The 19,700-nt window shown below is 49.6% G+C and overlaps 1 protein-coding gene across 3 annotated transcripts in view; it reads left to right on the top strand.

The window, feature by feature from the left end:
• SCTR (secretin receptor) overlaps positions 1-19,700 on the top strand; it is a 64,558-nt gene that overhangs the window by 33,672 nt on the left and 11,186 nt on the right. For all 3 annotated transcript variants that reach the window (XM_036856958.1, XM_036856959.1, XM_036856957.1), the window contains 5 exons: positions 4,933-5,030; positions 6,256-6,388; positions 8,378-8,531; positions 16,607-16,667; positions 18,156-18,225. In XM_036856958.1, coding sequence (XP_036712853.1) covers positions 4,933-5,030; positions 6,256-6,388; positions 8,378-8,531; positions 16,607-16,667; positions 18,156-18,225 — 516 coding nt within the window. The remainder of the gene's footprint in view (positions 1-4,932; positions 5,031-6,255; positions 6,389-8,377; positions 8,532-16,606; positions 16,668-18,155; positions 18,226-19,700) is intronic.

Below are 19,700 nucleotides of genomic sequence, written 5' to 3'. Positions count from 1 at the left end.
GCAGTACCCCAAAGCCACCCAGGACCAGCTTCTTTCTGTCTCTCCTCCTGCTAGCCTGGTGGGTTATCCCAAGGCTGGCTCGCTTCCTGTTGTCAGGTGACTGCCGTTGGTGACTGTAGCGCAGACTGCCTGTCCAGCAGGAGGGGCGGCCTTACTTTTCTTGCTAACAGCAAGAAAGTTTCTTACGCAAGCCGCCAGCAAGCCTGTCCCCACGTCTCACTGGCCCAACGTGACTTGAGCCTGTCCACCTCCAGACCATCCCTGGCAGAGGGTTGGGACACATGCTTGGCTTGGACCAGCAGTTCTCAAACTTTCTGGCCTCGGGATCCTTTTACACCCTTGGGAGTTACTGAGGGCCCTAAAGAGCTTTTGGTTTTGTGAGTTATGTCTGTGAAAACCACATATAAGGACTGTTGGCTTAGACTAACCAGCTGGGCAAGCACGGAGCCCAGGGCCTTAACCGTGTTATTCACGGCCGGGTTGGAACTGTAAAATGCCAGAGGAAGGAGCAGAGATTTAACAAAGATAAATGCGGGCTTCCCTGGTGGCGCAGTGGTTAAGAATCCACCTGCCAATGCAGGGGACACGGGTTCGAGCCCTGCTCTGGGAAGATCCCACATGCCGCGGAGCAGCGAAGCCCTTCGCCACAACTACTGAGCCTGCGCTCTAGAGGCCGCGAGCCACAACTGTGGAGCCCGCGTGCCACAACTACTGAAGCCCGTGCACCTAGAGCCCGTGCTCTGCAACAAGAGAAGCCACTGCAGTGAGAAGCCCACGCACCGCAACCAAGAGGAGCCCCCGCTCACCACAACCAGAGAAAACCAGCGTGCAGCAACGAAGACCCAACACGGCCAAAAATAAATTAATTAAATAAATTAAAACAAAGATAAATGCAAAGTTCTGGACTTAACTCAGAAAATCAGTTGTCTAAAATAGTAAAAAGAAGACCTACCGTGGCTTCAGCTCACATAAAAAAATAAAATTGAATCCCTAAGACTGGTGGAAGGGTTTCCAGACCATGAGATTCACTGTGATTCACGGGTCCTTAAATGCCAGTCCACAGACAAGCGCAGACTTTGTCTTTTTTTTTTAATTTTTATTTTATTTTTGGCTGTGTTGGGTCTTTGTTGCTGCACGTGGGCTTTCTCTAGTTGCAGCGAGCGGGGGCTACTCTTCATTGCAGTGAGCGGTCTTCTCATTGCGGTGGCTTCTCGTTGCAGAGCACGGGCCCTAGGCGCTCTGGCTTCAGTAGTTGTGGCATGTGGGCTTAGCTGCTCCACGGCATGTGGGATCTTCCCGGACCAGGGCTCGAACCCATGTCCCCTGCATTGGCAGGCGGGTTCTTAACCACTGCGCCACCAGGGAAATCCAAGGCTTGTGGGATCTTAGATCCCTGACCAGGGATTGAACCCAGGCCCTTGGCAGTGAAAGCGTGGAGTCCTAACCACTGGACTGCCAGGGAATTCCCACAAACTTTTTCTTTTGTTCTGAGAATTGAATCATCCTTTCTTAGTGTTGAAATGTCTTTTTCTCTTTTAATCAAATGATGGTGAAAGTATGTATTTGTTGGTTGTCTTTTTGCAACTTCCTGACTTGGCCCACAGCAACTGCCAACAGTGGACAGATGACAGATGAGCAGAAAGACCAGGCAAAGCTGCCACTTGGGTAAAAAAAATGGAGTTTGCTTACCGAGAGCAGAGGTTAGCAAACTAGGGCCCTTGGGCCAAATCCAGCCCACCATTTGCTTTTGCAAGTAAAGATTTATTGACACAGAGCCACACCCATTTGCACTGTAAGGGCAGAGTTGAATAGTTGCAAAAGAGGCCGAATAGTACCCAAAGCCTAAAATGTTTCCTGTCTGTCCCTTTACGGGAAACGTCTGCTGTCTCCTGATGCAGAGGATAGAGAAGGAGGGGGCCCAGTCGAGACACACAGCAGAGAGATGGGCAGCTTGATCCAGGACAGGCAGCAGCCCTCTGGGGGGCAGGGGGTGCACAGCTGCAGAGGTTGAGGCCTGGGGCAGAGGTCACATCTGGCTTCCTGGGAACAGGGCTCTTTTGGGGTCAGATCCTACAGACAAAGGCAGAGCTGGCCAGGGCGTCCTGAGGGTGACCCGGCAGACAATAACCCAGCCACAGGACAGCACGGGATGCTCAGTCCGGACCCTGCACGCTTGTCACCCCGTGCCTCCTCACGCTGCCACAGGCTAACCCGATGTGCTCCTGACCCGGGGCTGCAGACCCAGGCGTCCCCGGGGTGAGGCCGACGCCCTCAGCTGTGGGGCACGTCCCACACGTGACGAGATCCTAGGCTGACACGTTGGTCCTCCGACTTTTTGACATTTCGCTGCTCTTTGACGTCCCCAAGTCTAGGAACCATTCATCCAATGCAACCTCTGCCGCTGTGGCTCCCCGCTTGTTGCTGAGAGGCGGCTTCTGGCTTCTGGAGTCGCAGTCGCCTCAGTGCCGAAGCGCAGGGTCACATGGCAGCCAGCCGTCAAAGGTTCCCTCTGCTGCCAGGAAACTTTCAGTCCGTCTGAGTCCAGTGGGCTTTGTGGTTACTCCCCTACCCCTGGGGCTCACAATTAGGTCTCAGGCGTTTAGTACTCGGCTTCCCTAAGCTTATCTGTTTCCTGTAGGGTGCAGTGTAGCCAGTTCAGATGACAGTCACCTTCCCCCCCGAGGTGCTCCACTCTACTAATGCTCCTCTTAAAGTAACATACCCAGACCTGGACCAAACACTCCAGACGTTCCAGCGTGGCCTGCTGCACAGCACTGCATTAATGTAACTGAGAAGAGACCTAATTGTCCTGGCAGCTACCCCATACCCATACCTCACACCGGCACTGTCAGACTGCTGCCTCAGACTGAACGGTGGTTGGGGGGGCAGAGGGTGGAGATGGGGAAGAATCAACATGTGCTGCGTGTCTTCCAAGTGCCAGGCGTTGTCTAGGTACTCTACCTGATACCCTATTTGTTCTTCCAAAAAGCCTGCACGGTACATATTATCCCCGTTTTGCAGATGAGGAATCTGAGGCTCAGAGAAGTTAAGTAATTTGCCCAGGGTCACACAGCTGGTGAGTAGTAGCAGTCCTGGGTTGGGAACCCTTGTCTCTTGGCTCTGAAGCCTGTGTATGTTCTCTCTGCATACACTTCTTTAATGCCATGGAGCTTGGGCCACTCAAACCTCAAGGTCATTTTCATATGAACAGCTGTTAGGTTTCCCCAATAGTATTCTTGTGCCTGTGGTTCTTTGTTTTTTATTACCCTTTTCTTCTGGTTATAAGATAGTACTTACCCACTGAAGAAAAATGAAAAGTACAGAAAAAAATACAAATGAAAATAACGACTCTATCCACAAGTTTATACTCCAAAGTTAACCACTAATAATGTCTAACACACCTCCTTACAGTCTTGTTTCTGTGTGTGTATGAGATTGACATGAGATGGCCAATATGCGGTCTTTTTCGATGTACAGAAAAGGGCAGTTTCATACAATTCAACTTAACACTTTTTTTACATAAAGCAGAAATCACACTGTACATGTAAAATTTGTATTCTGCCTTTTCAGTTAACATTACATTATGTCCTGACATCTTTTAAAACTCTTGGTAAGCACCATTTTTTAATGCAGTCTAACCTTTGGATTTAAAAGAATTTAGTTAACTATTCTTCTGTTGTTGGACATTTGTGTGTTTTTCATCAAAAATGGTTCTGTGATGAACATCTTTATATATAAATATGCTTTTATATTTCTGATAATTCTTAGAATTAATTCCTAGAGGTAGAGGGGCGGTCAGAAGGAATGCATGTTTCAGAGGTTCTTGATACATGCTACTTTCCAGAGAGACTGAACCAATTTTCACTCCTACTATACCCTCACCTACATAGAATATTAGTACTTTTAAATATTTGTTAATTTGGTTGGTAAAAAAAAAAAATGGTATGGCATTATTGCTTTACTTTTTATTTCCTTGATTCTTTTTAAGACTGTTGTACAATTTGTTTTTTTTTTGAACCTTAAAAATACAGGTCTTCACATTTATTTCTATATGTCACATTATTCCATTCCATTGAGATCTTCTTGAATCAAAGATGAGCCAATAGTGTGAGCTGGCTGCTGAACAAGTAAATGACTGCTCGGCTGCATTAATAAGGTGCAGTGTATAGATCAGGGGAAGTGATGGTCCCACTCTGTTTCTTCCTGGTCAGAGAATGCATCTGGAGCTTTTCAGCTATCTGGTTCTGGGTGTCTTGTTTAAGAAGGACATTCACAAACTGGAGCATATTAGTTGAGAAACATGGTGAAGGGTTATGGAAAGAGATTGAAGACACAGGGAATATTTAATGCCCAGACGATAAGTGGGGGGCAGATGGGCAGAAGAATTGTATTCAGAAAGGACAGGCCTCTCTGTAGAATCTTTGTCACTCTTCTATAAGTCTAAAGCTATTCTACAGTGAAAATTTTATTTTTAAAATAATAGTGGGCTCTAGGTGCAAGACAAATTCAATTTATTTTCAGTGACTCCAGAAGAAGAAAAGGGACCAATAGGTACAATTTAAAGGTAATAGATTTTAGATTCACTTGAGAAAAAATTATCTAATACTTTGCACTGTTGTATACCCAGTGACTTCTTCAAAAAGCAGTGAGCTCCTCATCCCTGGAGGTATTCAAGCAAAGGCTTGAATTCAGGGTGATGGTCAGGGGCCCTGTGTATGGGATAGAAGTTTGAACTGGTATCAGATGATCCCCAAGGTCTTTTCCCAAGCCAAAATGTTGTGAGTCTATGAATGTGTGTCCTTGGGGTGTGAACAGGATAGCGGTCAGAGTTGAAGGGGTTTCGGCAGCCTGGAGCAGGTACACTCTGTGGCAGAAAAGGGCAGGTGCAGCCAGGTGGGCGGGCGGGGCTGACACAGTCCTCTCTCTCTGCAGTACGAGTACCTCCTGAAGCTGAAGGTCATGTACACCGTGGGCTACAGCTCCTCCCTGGTGATGCTGCTGGTTGCCCTCAGCGTCCTCTGTGCCTTTCGGTAAGAGCCCGCTGCCAGCTCTCCATCCTCCCAGCCTTCCCCGGCACAGACTTCGGGTCTCTTTTAATTGCTCTGACCAGAGAGAGGAAGGTCTGGGTGGGCCACTTTGTCCCCTGTTGATCTAAAGCTTACCTGTGGCAAAACTTTGAAGTTTCTGTGACCTCGTTCATTCCTTTATTCATTTGACATTTACTGAACATCACTAGAACTTACTGCACCAGTTGCTTTACATGTATCATTTCTAATTTTCACACAATGCTGTGAGATAGGTATCATCCCCATTTTACAGGTATATTAGCCAGACTCTTGGTTGCAAGAAACAGAAATCCGCCTTAAAACACCTTAAGAAAAACAAAGGTGACCTGATGCACATACTGACAAGTGCAGGGGCATCTGGCTTTAGGTGTGCCTGGATCTAGGTGCTCAAAGGTATCAGCAGAACTGGGTCTGTCTCCTGCCATTTCTTCACCTTGCATTGGCCTCAGGCAGGCTTTACGCGGGGCTGGCACAGACAACCACCAGCAGCTGCAGACGTACATTCTACCAGCTCAGCGACACCAGGGCCAAGAGACCCCCTTCTCCGTTAGTTGCAATGAAAGTCCTGGGGGAATTCTCATTGGCTGGCTTGGGTCACATGCCCATCCCTGAGCCAATCACTGCAGCCAGGTATGGAGCTCTGATTGGTCAGGTCTGTCATGCGGGTAGGGGTAGCATCTTCCCCAACCAGAGCTGGGATGCACTCCCCATAAGAAAGCCTCGTTCCCGAAGCGGAAGGAGGGGAGCAGTTAACAGACTTCTGTCCCTACAGCAAGGGGGAAACCTAGGCTCTGGTGGTGAAGGGCTTGCTCTAGGTCGAGTAGCTGAAAAGTGGCAGAGCCCGGGTCTGATTTCTCCCCACAGCCTGTGTTCTTTCTGTGCCACTTGCCCCCTTCCCCACCCCCTTCTGACAATTCTGGGAGCTGGAGGTGGTGGTCGGGGCAGAATAGGATCTCGCCCTTATAACCCCAGGTTTTTTTTTTTTTTTTTTTTTAATTGCAGCATGAGACAGAGTAGGCTGGGCACCTGGGGGCCTGGGTTCATTCAGGTTCTGCAAACAGGGAGATTTAGAGAGTTGTCACGTCCAGGGCCTGGGTTTCCGTGGTGCGTGGGGTGGGGGGAGGGTGGGCGGCTGAGCCCTGGGCCCCTCCGGCTCTGACCCCTCCGGCCCTGCATCCTCTCCCTCCAGGAAGCTCCACTGCACCCGCAACTACATCCACATGCATCTCTTTGTGTCCTTCATCCTGCGTGCCCTGTCCAACTTCATCAAGGATGCCGTGCTCTTCTCCGACGACGACGTCGCCCATTGCGATGCCCACAGGGTAACACGCCTGCGTGGCCCACAGTGTGGCCAGGCCTGCCTGCTCCCCCGCTGCCCCCGCCGTCCCTGCTGAGGCTGCACTTAATGCCTAGAGTAAAGGGGCCAGCGCTGGGGAGGTTCAGGGAGTCTCATGTCCCCACATGCACAGTCTGGGACCCATATGAAAGCAGTTTGTCGAGAAGCCCATGGGGCTGCTGTTCAACTCCCAGTGTCCCGGAGTGGATTAGCCATTCTGGGAATTAGACGCATAGCAATCCCCTCCTTTCCCTGCTCCTGCCAAGTCCCAAATGTAGACAGATGATTAAAGCTAGAGGGTTGGGGTTGTAGAAAGAAAAAGGTGAGCATATGCTTGTGTGTCTGCACACCCAGAAGTGCAGTAGAACAATCGTTTTGTTAAATCTAACCCTCGTCCTCCTTCTGAAAGCTCAGATGAGTCTTCGTTCATTGCAGTATCACTGTGTACCAGTTGAGTATCCCTTTCGCTGTACGTAACAGAAAACTGTACATCAGTGCCTTAAAACAAATGGGGGTTGTTCCCCACAGAAGCGGTCCACAGATGGGTGACCCAGAGGTGGCACAATGGCTCCATGCCATGATGGACACAGTCCTTTTCCCTTTCTGCTCTGCCATTCTTGATCCCATGCTTTACACTGCATGTTAGCAACATGGCTGCTGCAACCTCAGGCCTCACATCCATGTTCCAGGCAAAAAGCAGGAAAGTCAAGGTTAAACTTTTTTTCTCTTTGGGAGGCTTTGCCTCTTCCCAAGACTATGTCTATGTCTCACGGGCTAGAACTGTGTCATGTGACAACATCTAACTGCAAAGGAAGCTGGGAGATTGAGTATTTTACTCTCATAGTCTCCACAGCAGAAGCCAGCAAGGGAGAAGGGGATTGGAAATCGAGGTTGGTTTAGTCAGCCTGCCCGCCACTTCCCACCACTCACATCTGTAATTGCTCACAGATCTGTCAGGTTTGCCTTGCTTATAGTTTTCCGTGTGCGTGTGTGTATGTGTGTGTTTTCTGACTCAAGACTGAGAGGTCCCTCAAGCAGGGCCCCTGTGTCTCAGGGAGATTTCCTGGGAGTCAGAAGACAGATTCAGGCCCCACCCCATCACTGACCAGTGGAGAAGTCCAGCAGTGCCCAGCAGGGAACCTTTCCAGGGTCTACTAACCCGCAGACTAACGAGCCAGCCACAGGCCATGCCTGGAGTCGGAGTGTCTGGGAGGCCACAGGCGGCCCTGGGCGCTCCCCCCCGTGGACATGGACGTGACCTGCGCTCTGGGCAGCAGCCCTCAGGCCATCCCAGGAGCTGTCCTCTCTTCAGGGAACAGCGCGGTGAAAGGAGAGGAGGCCCTCACAGTGCGGGAATGGGAGCCGTGCTGGCGTAGAAGCCTCGGCCCGACAATCCCACAGGCGTAGCTTCCAGGGATCCCGGCAAGGCACAGGCCTGCCACAAGAGTCACAGCATCAGGCAGGGCCAGCCCTGGCACCCGCCTCGGGTATTCAGAGACCTGCAGTCCAGACGCAGTGCACCAGGCAGGGTCGTGTACTCTCATCAGTGTTAGCTTGTCCCTTCTTCATCTATTTCCAGGAAAACTGAACCTGGAAAGGATTTTATTAACCTTTTGCTCAGAAATCCCTTTCCCTCTCTAGGCCTCAGTTTCCTTATCTGAAAAATGCCCTCATTTGCTACTGGGAATTGGGCGATGTCTGACCGTTTGACACTTGGCAGCCGGTTCCAGAATTTGAATGCCGTTCCTGCTGCTGCAACAGCCCTTTGGCCATCTTGACCAAGCCTGCTGGCCTGTGGATTTCCACTCTAGAGAACTCTATGAGCCTGGTCTTCACATAGTGGAAGGCCAGAGGGGATGGCCGTGAGCCCCAGAGGCTCGCTCCTTGGCCTGGCTGCTGACCCCTACCGCACCCCACCTCTCCTGGAGGGAAGCCCAGGGTCTCCAGCCTGGGACTCAGCTGCCTCTCTTTGCAGGTGGGCTGTAAGCTGGTCATGGTCTTCTTCCAGTACTGCATCATGGCCAACTACTCCTGGCTGCTGGTGGAAGGTCTGTACCTTCACACACTCCTCGTCATCTCCTTCTTCTCAGAAAGGAAATGGCTCCAGGGATTTATTGCCCTCGGATGGGGTATGTTTCTCCAGGGGTACGGTGGCTGCATGCTATGTGGGAACGGGCACTGAGGCAGAAGGAGAAGGGTGTGGGTTCCAGTTTCAGCTCTATACTTAGTTAAGTTCGTGAACTTGTGTGATCTTAGACAAGTTGCTTGATGGTTAACTCTCTGGCCTCAGTTTGTCTGTCACATGGGAAAAAACAGCTAAAACCTAGCCCCAATTTCTGGCATCCAAAGCCTTTTACAGTTTGATACCCCCAACACTGTTGCCTCGTCTTCCCCAGACGTCGCATCCATACATCCTCATTCCTGCTTCCTTTTGTATCAGTTAGGGTGCTTTTGACTGTAGGTATCAGAAAACCTGCCTTCGATAGGCTTTAAACATCAAAGGAATTAATTGGTTCGTATAACTGACGAGTCCAGGGATTACCAGCTTCAGGTGAGGCTGAAGCCAGCAGCTCAGCGTTTCTTTTTGTTTTTCTGCTTTGCCGCCTGTAACGTCAGTGTTATCATTAGGTGCTCCCAGTGTAACTGCCAGCAGCTCTGGGCTTCTTCCTGGCTTCACTGTTAAATCTGATGAAAGAGAGAGGCCGTGTCCAAGCACTCCCAGCAAATACTCTGAGATTCACTCTGATTGGACCAGCTGAAGTGTTATACACATCCTTGAACCAATCACAGGGGCCTGAGAGAATGGAATACACTGATTGGCTTAAGCTACTCAAACCACATAGCTTCCCAAAGGAAATTCCGGATTCAGTTTCCAGGAAGGAGGGGAAATGGTAGTAAGACAGCTAACTGCAGGCCCCACTGCTTCTCTTCCCCCTTTCCTTTCTGGTCCATGAAGATGATAATAATTCTGATTTCTTGAGCACCTACCGTATGCCAGGCTTTGAGCTCAACACTTTGCATGCATTATTTAATCATCACAACAACCTCCAGAGGCCTCTTAGAGGAACCTTGGCTCAGAGACATGACATAACATGCTCAGCTCACACTGCAGACAAGGGTAGAACCAGAATTCAAACCAAGGCCTGTCTATTTGCAAAGCCCCTTAACTCTTATTCTGCCATAAACAAACATCCATCTATCCATCCTTCCATCCATCCGTCCATCCATCCGTCAGTCCATCCACCTGTCCATCCCTCCATCCATCCCTCTGTCCATCCATCCCTCCATCCATCCCTCCATCCATCCCTCTATCCCTTCCTGCCTCCCTCCCTCCATCCATCCATCAATTGTTCATTTGATAAACATATGTAAGTTACCCACTGGGTTCTAGACAGAGTCAGGTTTCTGTGAGTGACTCACAGGCTTACAGGGGTAGTCATGTGTAATAGCCATTAGCTTCATTTACTTTCCTCTTGGTGCCTTTAATTAAGAAGTGCTCCTGCCAGGAATGCCCTCCACTGTCTTTTCTGCTTGTCTAAATCCTTATGTGCAAGGGCTCTGTCTCCTCATCAGACCATCAGGGAAGTTGCCTGAACCAGCGGAGTTCACTGAGCCCTCCTGCTTCTGAACTCTGGCAGCCTGATTAGCACATGACCCTCAGTCAGCAGGAGATGTAGGGCTCTGCAGATCTGGATTTCCACATAGGCCAGTAGTTCCAGGGAGCCTGGGACAAGGGGCTTGCCTTATGCTGCTGACTCTGCCCCAGATGCCCCCAGTGTCTAGCCAACTCACTGGGCCTTGACTCCCAGATCTGCCAGGATTTCCCTGTATGAACATGGACAGTTTTGTCATCTATAATGTCAGGATCATAATTTGCTGAACTTTCTTTGAGCACTTCTTTGTGCTCAGAAGGGCTTACGGAGATTACAAAAGCAAAAACAAAAATGGTTCCATCGCTCCAGGGGTTTGTAGTCTAGCAAGGAGACAAAAGTGCATTGTGATAATATCTCCATCACGGGTTTTTAGGAGGTTTAAATGAGATAATGAGAGCCTTCTTTTCTTACTCAAATATATTTTTTTAATATTTGTTTATTTATCTGGCTGCACTGGGTCTTAGTTGCGGCACACAGGATCTTTAGTTGCAGCAAGTGGGATCTTTTAGTTGCAGCATGTGGGATTTAGTTCCCTGACCAGGGATGGAACCCAGGCCCCCTGCATTGGGAGTGCAGAGCCTTAGCCACTGGGCTACCAGGGAAGTCCCTCTTCCTCAAATATTTATTGAGCATCTACTATATGCCAGGGCCTGGGGATAGAGCAGCACATTAAACAGCAGGGGTTCCTTCTCTCTGTGCCTCTCTACCTGCACAACCCCCAGGGGACATGAAGGGACTCAGGAAGGTCTAAAGCTGTCTGCGAGAGGCTCTTGTCTTGCAAAAGCAGCGGCCCCTGCCTCAGTTTGTACTCACCCCCCTCCCCAGAGATAGGTTGCTGAAATGAGTATGTGGCCACCATAAAACTTTGCAAAAAAAAAAAATTTTTTTTTAAAGTAGGAAAAGAAATTACCGTAGTCCCATCTGTTGAACATTTTCTGGGGTTTCCTTCCAGACTTCTTTTTTTTTTTTTTTTTTTTTTTTTTTTTTTTTTAATTTTATTTATTTATTTATTTATTTTTGGCTGTGTTGGGTCTTCGTTTCTGTGCGAGGGCTTTCTCTAGTTGCGGCAAGTGGGGACCACTCTTCATCGCGGTGCGCGGGCCTCTCACTATCGCGGCCTCTCTTGTTGTGGGGCACAGGCTCCAGACGCGCAGGCTCAGCAATTGTGGCTCACGGGCCCAGTTGCTCCGCGGCATGTGGGATCTTCCCAGACCAGGTCTCGAACCCGTGTCCCCTGCATTGGCAGGCAGACTCTCAGCCACTGTGCCACCAGGGAAGCCCCAGACTTCTTTTATACTCCCAGTTTTTCCCACATGGTTGCAGTCGTCCTGTATGTAGAATTTTGGATCTTGCCTCTTTCCATGAACACAGAAGCATGCTCTGTATTCTTTCAAATCTTCAGTAAACATTTTTAACCACTGTGTGGATGTATGTAACCAAGTACCTATTTTTTGGATGTTTAGGTTGTTTCTCATTTTTCACTGTGATAAATAACACAGTGAGGAATACTTCTGTGGGCAAAGCTTATTCCATGTGTAATAGAGAATCCTGGAATTGGGACCCCTGAGTCAGAAGGCACAAGCTTTTGAAGTTTTTATTACTTATCCAAAGCTTTTACTTTTTCAAGGTGGCTGGGGTGTCAGTCTGTGCCCAGGAAAGGGTGATACCTCTGGCTTTTATAGGAGCTGCGTCAAACTCCCATTCACTGAGGGATCTCAGACTGGTGGTGCTCCAGCTGGAGCTGCGTTGGAACCACGCAGAGGGCACGTCAACCTGGTTGCCTGGGCCCCGCCCCACAGTCTCTGTCCAGTGGGCCAGCGGTGGAGCCTGAGACTCTGCATTTCTAACCAGGTCCCAGGTGATGCCGATACTGCTGTTGCAGGGACCACAGTGAGAACCACGACTTAAGCCATTATCCGCTTTTCAAACTTTTCCACCGACTCACTGTTAAAGATGTAAGACAAATAATCATAAACAGGTGGCCCTCAGAATCCATGTTTGCCCAAAGTACCCGCAATTGAGGCAGAGAATTTTTTTTTATCAAAGCCATACGTGTACTTGGTTTAAAGAATTAAATAGAACTACAAGTCTAAAATGAAAAAACAAACAAAAGCAAGCAGGTCCTGAAGAGGCTCCCACTTCTGCCACCAGATGTAACACCCTCCAGCTCTTTAGCTGCTCCCCTTGATATCTGCTCTCATGTTTCTAAACAGTATTCTACTGTGTCTTGATTTGTCCATCTGAGGCACTGTTTTTTTTTTACTGTCTATTCACATCCTTGGCCCGCTTTTTAAAAAATATTTATTTGTTTATTCGGCTGCGTCGTGCCTTAGTTGTGGCACGCAGGAACTTCGCTGCAGCACGCGGAATCTTTTTGTTGCGGCGTGCGGGCTCTAGAGCGCACAGGCTTAGTTGTCCCTCTGCATGTGGGATCTTAGTTCCCAGACTAGGGATCCAACCCGCGTCCCCTGCATTGGAAGGTGGATTCTTAACCACTGTACCGCCAGGGAAGTCCTGAGGCATTATTTGTTGACTCCTTGTGATTAAAGGGAAGGGTATAAAATTCTTCATCTGCCACCTCCATCCTCCCATTAGAGTCTTTCACAGTTTGGGGCTAAATCACAATATTCAATGTATATATCATCATGTCTATGTAGATATTGTTTACTACCGAGCCAACTGGTGTACATTGATTTTACTTCCAGTATTTAAGTTTTTATATTTTATAGAGTCATTTTTTAATTTAATTTTTATTTTATTTTGGAGTATAGTTGATTTACAATGTTATGTTAGTTTCAGGTGTACAGCAGAGTGGATCAGTTATACATATACATATATCCACTCTTTTTCAGATTCTTTTCCCATATAGGTTATTACATAATATTGAGTAGAGTTCCCTGTGCTATACAGTAGGTCCTTTTTGGTTATCTATTTTATATATAGTAGTGTGCGTGTGTTAATTCCAAACTTATGGAGTCATTTTTTATTGACTCATTTTGTGTTGCTGTCATTAATTCTCCCAAATTCTCAACAGAACTGGAAAACCCTCCAGTGCTGGTTCCCCATCATCAAATGCAACAACGTGAAGTCTATTAGTTCCTATTTGTTTGGTTTATTCCTGCTGTATTAGTGTCCTAGGGCTGCTGTAACAAGTTGCCACTTGTCTTAAAACAACAGAAATTTATTGTCTCCCAGTTCTGGAGGCCAGAAGTTCAAAGTCCGGTCTTGGCGGGGCTGATTCCTTCTGAGGGCTCTGAGGGACAATATGCTGTATGCCTCTCCCCTTGTTTCTGGTGGTTGGTGGCAGTCTTTGGCCTTCTTTGCCTTGTAGGAGCCTCACTCCAATTTCTTCCTCCATCTTTACATGGTCTTATTCCCTCTATGTCTCCTCTCTGTGTGTGTATCTCACGGCCTTCTTAAAACGATGCCAGTTATATTGGATTAAGGTCCTTATAAGTATGACTTCATCTTAACTAATAACACCTGCAAAGACCCTATTTCCAGAAAAGGTCACATCCTAAGGTTCTAGGGATATGAACCTTTGGGGGGGGATGCTATTTAACGTGATACACCCACCCATGTTCTTTCTAGAAGAGCCTTCTGCCCTCCTGCTCTATTTGGGCTGGTCATTCTCTAGACTTGCTCAACTCTCTTAACCTTCAGGCTGAGATTTCCTTCATTTTCCTCCACGAATCCTATTCCTTGACTTCTTGTCTGCCTCTCTTTTGTTTACTGTCCAGTCGTGTTGGAGCACATCCTCCAGTGTCTGTCTTAACAAAGAGTGCATGGAAGCTACATTTTTTGGCTGCGTTGGGTCTTCGTTGCTCCACGCGGGCTTTTCTCTAGTTGCGGCGAGTGGGGGCTACTCTTCGTTGCGGTGCGTGGGCTTCTAATTTGCGGTGGCTTCTCTTGTTGTGGAGCACAGGCTCTAGGCTTGTGGGCTTCAGTAGTTGTGGCGCATGGGCTCAGTAGTTGTGGCGCACGGGCTTAGTTGCTCCGCGGCATGTGGGATCTTCCCAGACCAGGGCTCAAACCCATGTCTCCTGCACTGGCAGGCAGATTCTCAACCACTGCACCACCAGGGACATCTGGAAGCTACATTTTTTTGCATTGCATATCTAAACATATCTTTGTTCAACTTTCATGCCCTATTTGTAGTTTTGCTGGGCATAGAAATTAGGTTGACAGTTATTTTTCCCCAGAATTTTGAAGGCCTTCTGTTTTGGCATCTGGTGTTATGCGACATGCCATGTCATTCTGTTTCCTGAGCCTTTTTACTCACCTCTGTATAAGCTGTAGAATCTGTAGAATCTTCTCACTGTCTCCTGTGTTTTGACATATCATAGGGATTGCCCTCATGCAAGTCTGTTTTCATCCTTTTGTTGGTATGTGGTGGTCCTTTCATCTGGAAACTCACATCCTTCATTTCTTGGACAGTGTTCTTACACTGCCCCTTTGATCATTTCCTTCCCTCTGGTTTTTAATCCTCTTTTTCTGAAACTTTTAATCAGATGGTGCACATCCTGGAATTGGCTTCTAATTTTCTCGTTTCTTTCCTCTTACTTTTCATTCCACACTTTGTGTTCTGCTTTCTGGGCAGTTCCTGGTCTTTATCTTCCATCCCATCTATGGAATTTTAAAAATCTTGATCATCATATATTGAATTTCCAAGCCCTCTTCCTTATTCTCTGAATGCTCCCTGTTTTCGGCATCCTGTTTGTGTCTTGGAGAAGTAATCGTCCCTCTAATCTCGCTGATGATATTCCTTGGAATTGTTTTGCTCAAGTTCCTCGTACAGCCTGTATGGTCTGTTTCCTCTGAGTTCCTTTTCTCTGGTTGTTTTGGTCCTTGTCTTTTATGTAATCAGCTTTCCTCAGATGTTGATGACCTTGACTATTCATATTTAAGAGTGAGTCACTTCGGTGTTGACTGAAGGCCCTCTGTGTGGGTGTGGAGGGGAGCGGGGGGACATGTCTCTCAAGGGAGACGGGGCTGGAAGTGGCCGCTGTGTTCGTGGGTCCTCAGCATCGGTACTAGAGGCCCTTTGTCTGGGGCTGTTTGGTTCCTCCAGGGAAGAATCCTGTCATCTCCTGCCTGGGGTGGGGTTTGGAGGGCTCGAGCAAGGGTGCAATCCCAGCTGTTAGAAGTCTGAGAACTGAGCAGCCTGGGGGTGGGCTCTTACCAGTCAGCGGATGACAGGCATGCCCATTAAAAATAGAATCTGAGCTGTATTTTATATAACTTAAAATTTTCTAGTAGCCACAGTAAACACAGTAAAAAGAAACTAATTAGTTTCATTAATTAGTAAAATTAATTTCAGTAGTATATTTTGTTTAACCCAATATAACCAAAATATTAACATTTCGATGTATAATTTTAAAAATCATTAATAACACATTTTACAGTCTTTTACTCTTGCACATCTTCCAAATCTGCTCTCTTGCACTTGCAGCACGGCTCATCTGAGAGCAGCCACGTATCAAGGGCTCAGTGGCCACACGTGGCAGCACAGGTGTAGACCATCTCTTGGTCGCCGTGCCCAGCTGAGCACCCCTCCCACGCTCTGCTGGGCCAGAGCCCCATTCCCCCTGGCTCTGTTTTTCCAGAGAATGCCCTTCTGTCGGGGATGAACTCTTTGGCTGTAGGAGGGTGGTGCTGGTCACCTGGGGTGGTTCCGTGCTTCCTGTCTTCCAGCCCCGCCCTCTCTCCTGCCTGCTGGCGTCCCGGGTGCCCTCACCACCGGGCCCGGGCGCCTTCCCAGCAGCAGCCCCCATGCCGCGCTGTGTTTCAGCTTCGTCTGCTCTGGGACATCCGTTACTGCTCCTCTGCCAGCTCCCAGGTTCCTAAGTGTGCTGACATCTCTCGTGCACTGTACCCTCCTTGCCCATTCTTTGTGCTTATGGGCTTGTAGCTTTTTTATTTCTTTACTCTCATGTTGGGGGGGTTTCAGTGAGAAACAGATAAATGTATAAGTTCAGTTTGTCATGTTCAGCCAGAAGTCAGGAAGTGTTCTTGTATTTTATCTTTAAATTTCCTGTGTACTTACAATTCTCTAGTCCAAAATGTATTTTTGTTTACATAACATTGATAGCTTACATTACCAGTTGAATGGCCAAGCTTTTTACAAACCAATATTCAAATAAAACTAAATGTTCTCCTGTGGCCTTGCATCCCCCCCCAAATATCCCAGTTTGAGAAAAGGGTGCCACCAGTGGCCTCCACAAGCTCCATGGGCCTGCCCAGGGGCCCTGGTCCCCTCCCTTCTCCCCCGCAGAGGTCCTCCGGAATCTGGCCCAAGCTCCCAGGAGCCCCCTGCCCCCCAGCGGCCTTCAGGATCTGTCTGATCCTGCCTCCGTTCCCAGGGATTCCTTGGCACCCTTGAAGCGGGAGGCTGCAGATTTACACGGGATGGCAAGGGGGTTTCCATGGCAACCAGACCTTGGCACCTGCTTGCTCCCTGGCCTGGAATCACTGATTGTCCTGTCTCTCATAAGGGTGCTGAAAATTGAGTCCTCTCCTTTCTGCCCCCCCCCCTTATTTTTAACCCTCAGGTTCCCCAGCCATTTTTGTTGCTTCGTGGGCTGTCACCAGACACTTTCTGGAAGATGTCGGGTAAGCTGGTGGACGGAGGGAGGTAACGAGGGTATATTTTATCTTGTCCAGCGCTTCCAGCAGGATGGATCCTTCTTTGGAGCTGTTACCTAGGAGAGGCCTGTGTCTCAGGCCTGGGGCCACAGGCGAGCTCTCTGCAGCGCAGGCTGCCGAATGCCCAGCCCTCCTGGGGTGGGCCGGCCCAGCCGCTCTGTGGTTGGGTCAGGTGCCCGACGAGAGCTGTGAAACGCTGGCAGCTGCTCAAGGGCCACCCCAGCTCTTCCTCTCCTGGCAGCTCCCTCCTCCGACACAGGTGTGTGAGTCCCGCAGGCCCAGGAGAGCAGGAGAGCAGCCTTATAGCCCTGACGGGCACCAAGAGCTCTAGTCTCGTTCTCCAAAGACTTGGGCTCAGGGACAGGGTAAGCCCGGGGGTTCCTGGGAGCGGGCTCGTGGAAGGAAAGCATGGAAGACGCCCGGGAGGAGGTGCGGCAGCCGGGCCGAGGGGGAGGGAGGCCGTGTGTCATCAGTGTAATGACACAGCCAGGCCGGAGAGCGGACGAGGGCAGACGAGGCATGCGTGCGTCTTGCTGTCCCATTCAGTCCAAAATAGTCCTTCTTTTTTTTAAAACATTTTTTATCTCTTTAATGTTGTATCTATTTTATTATTTATTTTTGGCTATGTTGGGTCTTCGTTGCTGCACGCGGGCTTTCTCTAGTTGCGGCGAGCACGGGCTACTCTTTGTTGTGGTGCGTGGGCTTCTCATTGCGGTGGCTTCTCTTGTTGCAGAGCATGGGCTCTAGGCGCGCAGGCTCAGTAGTTGTGGCACGTGGGCTCAGTAGTTGTGGCTCGTGGGCTCTAGAGCGCAGGCTCAGTAGTTGTGGCACACGGGCTTCATTGCTCCACAGCATGTGGGGTCTTCCTGGACCAGGGCTCGAACCCGTGTCCCCTGCATTGGCAGGCGGATTCTTAACCATTGTGCCACCAGGGAAGCCCCCCAAATAATCCTTTTGATTGGATAAATTCCCTTAAAAAAAAGTCTGGATTTTCAGCTTCTTTAGAACAAATGGAAACATTTCCTATGTGCCCTTGTGGCAAAAATGAGCTGGACAGAGTTGTGGCCGCCTTAGACCAAGCACAGGCTCTCCAGTTGCCAAGTGCCCCTGTGCCTGATGTCCCCGGGGCCGAGGTCACACGTCAGTCACCCGGACACTTCACTCCCTGAGGTCAGCTGCCCGGCCACCATGCTCCCCGATGCATCTGACAGCGTGCTGGCTTTGGGGCCCAGAATCTTCCATCTCAGGTCCGCATGCTTCTGCTCCCAGATGCTCCCTTGGCCCCGGCAGTGCTCCTGGGCCTCAGAGGACAGTCAGTTCCCAGGGTGCTGAGCACACAGCCTCCGGGGTCAGGACCACAGTGTGGGTCCTTCCCGCAAAGGGGACGTCAGAGAACTAGTCTCTTCTGGTCAGCCAGCTCCCCACTCCTTGTGATGCCTGGCTCTCCCTCCCTAGGTGCTGGGACATCAATGCCAACGCGTCCATCTGGTGGGTCATTCGAGGGCCTGTGATCGTCTCCGTCCTGGTAAGTGGCCGTCCCCCTGAGCTGGGCTCCAGCGGGAGAGACCAAAACAGGACCGGCTGGCAGGGCAGAGGGCCAGGGCAAGGCCAGCATTGCTGCCTCTGGGTGTGCGGAGGGGTAAAGCAGACCTTCCGGGGGCCGGGCAGTGGTAGGAGGGCCTGGGAGCTCCGCCCCTAGAGACCGGTGGATGGGAGGGCAGTGAGGCAGGTGGCGAGAGCTTGCCTGCGCCTGGTCCACGGTGGCAGCTGCGGTGTGGCGAGCAGAGCTCCTTCCCCGATCTGGCTCAGGCTGGCCTGAGATTCCCCCTGCCCTGGTGCAGAGCACTGGCGCTTGATCGTTTTCTCGGTGTTCTCTGGTTAAAGTGGGCAGGCTCGCTGAGCTGGGATCACAGGAGGGGGGTTGCACCTGGGGAAAGCCAAGTGCCAGACTGGTCTTGGGCCCCTGTGCTGCTGTGATGGGGACAGGCCCGGAGGGGTGGCCCCAGCGGAGAGACTCAGGAGGGACTCGTGGACAGGGGAGCTCAGGGGTCTCGACCCTGGCTGGACTCTCAACCTGGGAGCTTTCTAAAAACAGTGATAGCAGAGGTGCAGGGTCTCCTTGTCCTGGGGAGGGGCCTGGGGGCTCGTCTTGGTTTTAAGTTCCCAGGTGATTGTGCTCTGCAATCCAGAGGCCCTTAGCTGAGCCTGTGGGCCTGGATAAGAACAAGAAAGACAGGTGGGGCGGGGGGCACACTGGGGCAGCCCCTCTCCGGAAGTAACGTGCACAGGCTCAGAGGAGCGCCAAGGCTGCAGAGCCAGGTGACAGGACGTGCCCCTCCTGGGCTCACAGGAGGGCAGCACAGGGCAGCAGCCCCTCCTCTGCTGATGGCTGAAGGGCTCGCCTCCTGGGGCCATCCGTGACCACCACCTTTCTTTTTTCAAAAATAATAGAATTTTATTTGATGCTACCTACCATCTCGACTTGCAATAGGAGAGCTGGAAATTGTAGAGAAATCCGAGTAGCAGCCGCGTTAGGCCACTGAGTAGCTCAGGAGAGTGCAACGACTTCCTATTTCTGCTTTTCTTAGCAGGTGTGAGGGCCGTTCATTAATCTGGAACCACTCAGGGAAGAGGGTGTCTGACACGGTAGTAATGCAGGGTGTACTGCTAGCACAGGGAGTGCCTAGTACTTTAAACAAGACTTTATTTTTACTCCCCTAAGACACTGCTGCCCAAAGTCATTTTATGGTAACAAATAATTTGATTATCATTTTTACTTGCTAACCTTAGCATAGTGTTTTATAATCTGACTAAATTGAAGCTTAAGGGATAATGAAAGATACTAAGCTTTCATTTCCTACTACAGTCAATACGCTGAAAACAGTATAATGAAATCTGCTATTATTTATCAAGTTGTTTTTTGTCAGCTTGTCACATTTAGATAATGTCAGAACCTTTTTTATTAGGTTGATAATGTGGTGGAAAAATATTGACTCTATC

Source organism: Balaenoptera musculus, chromosome 7 (genome assembly GCF_009873245.2).
Source record: "Balaenoptera musculus isolate JJ_BM4_2016_0621 chromosome 7, mBalMus1.pri.v3, whole genome shotgun sequence".
In the NCBI taxonomy this organism is placed as follows: Eukaryota; Metazoa; Chordata; class Mammalia; order Artiodactyla; family Balaenopteridae; genus Balaenoptera; species Balaenoptera musculus.
This window is presented reverse-complemented; position numbering and strand designations above follow the sequence as displayed.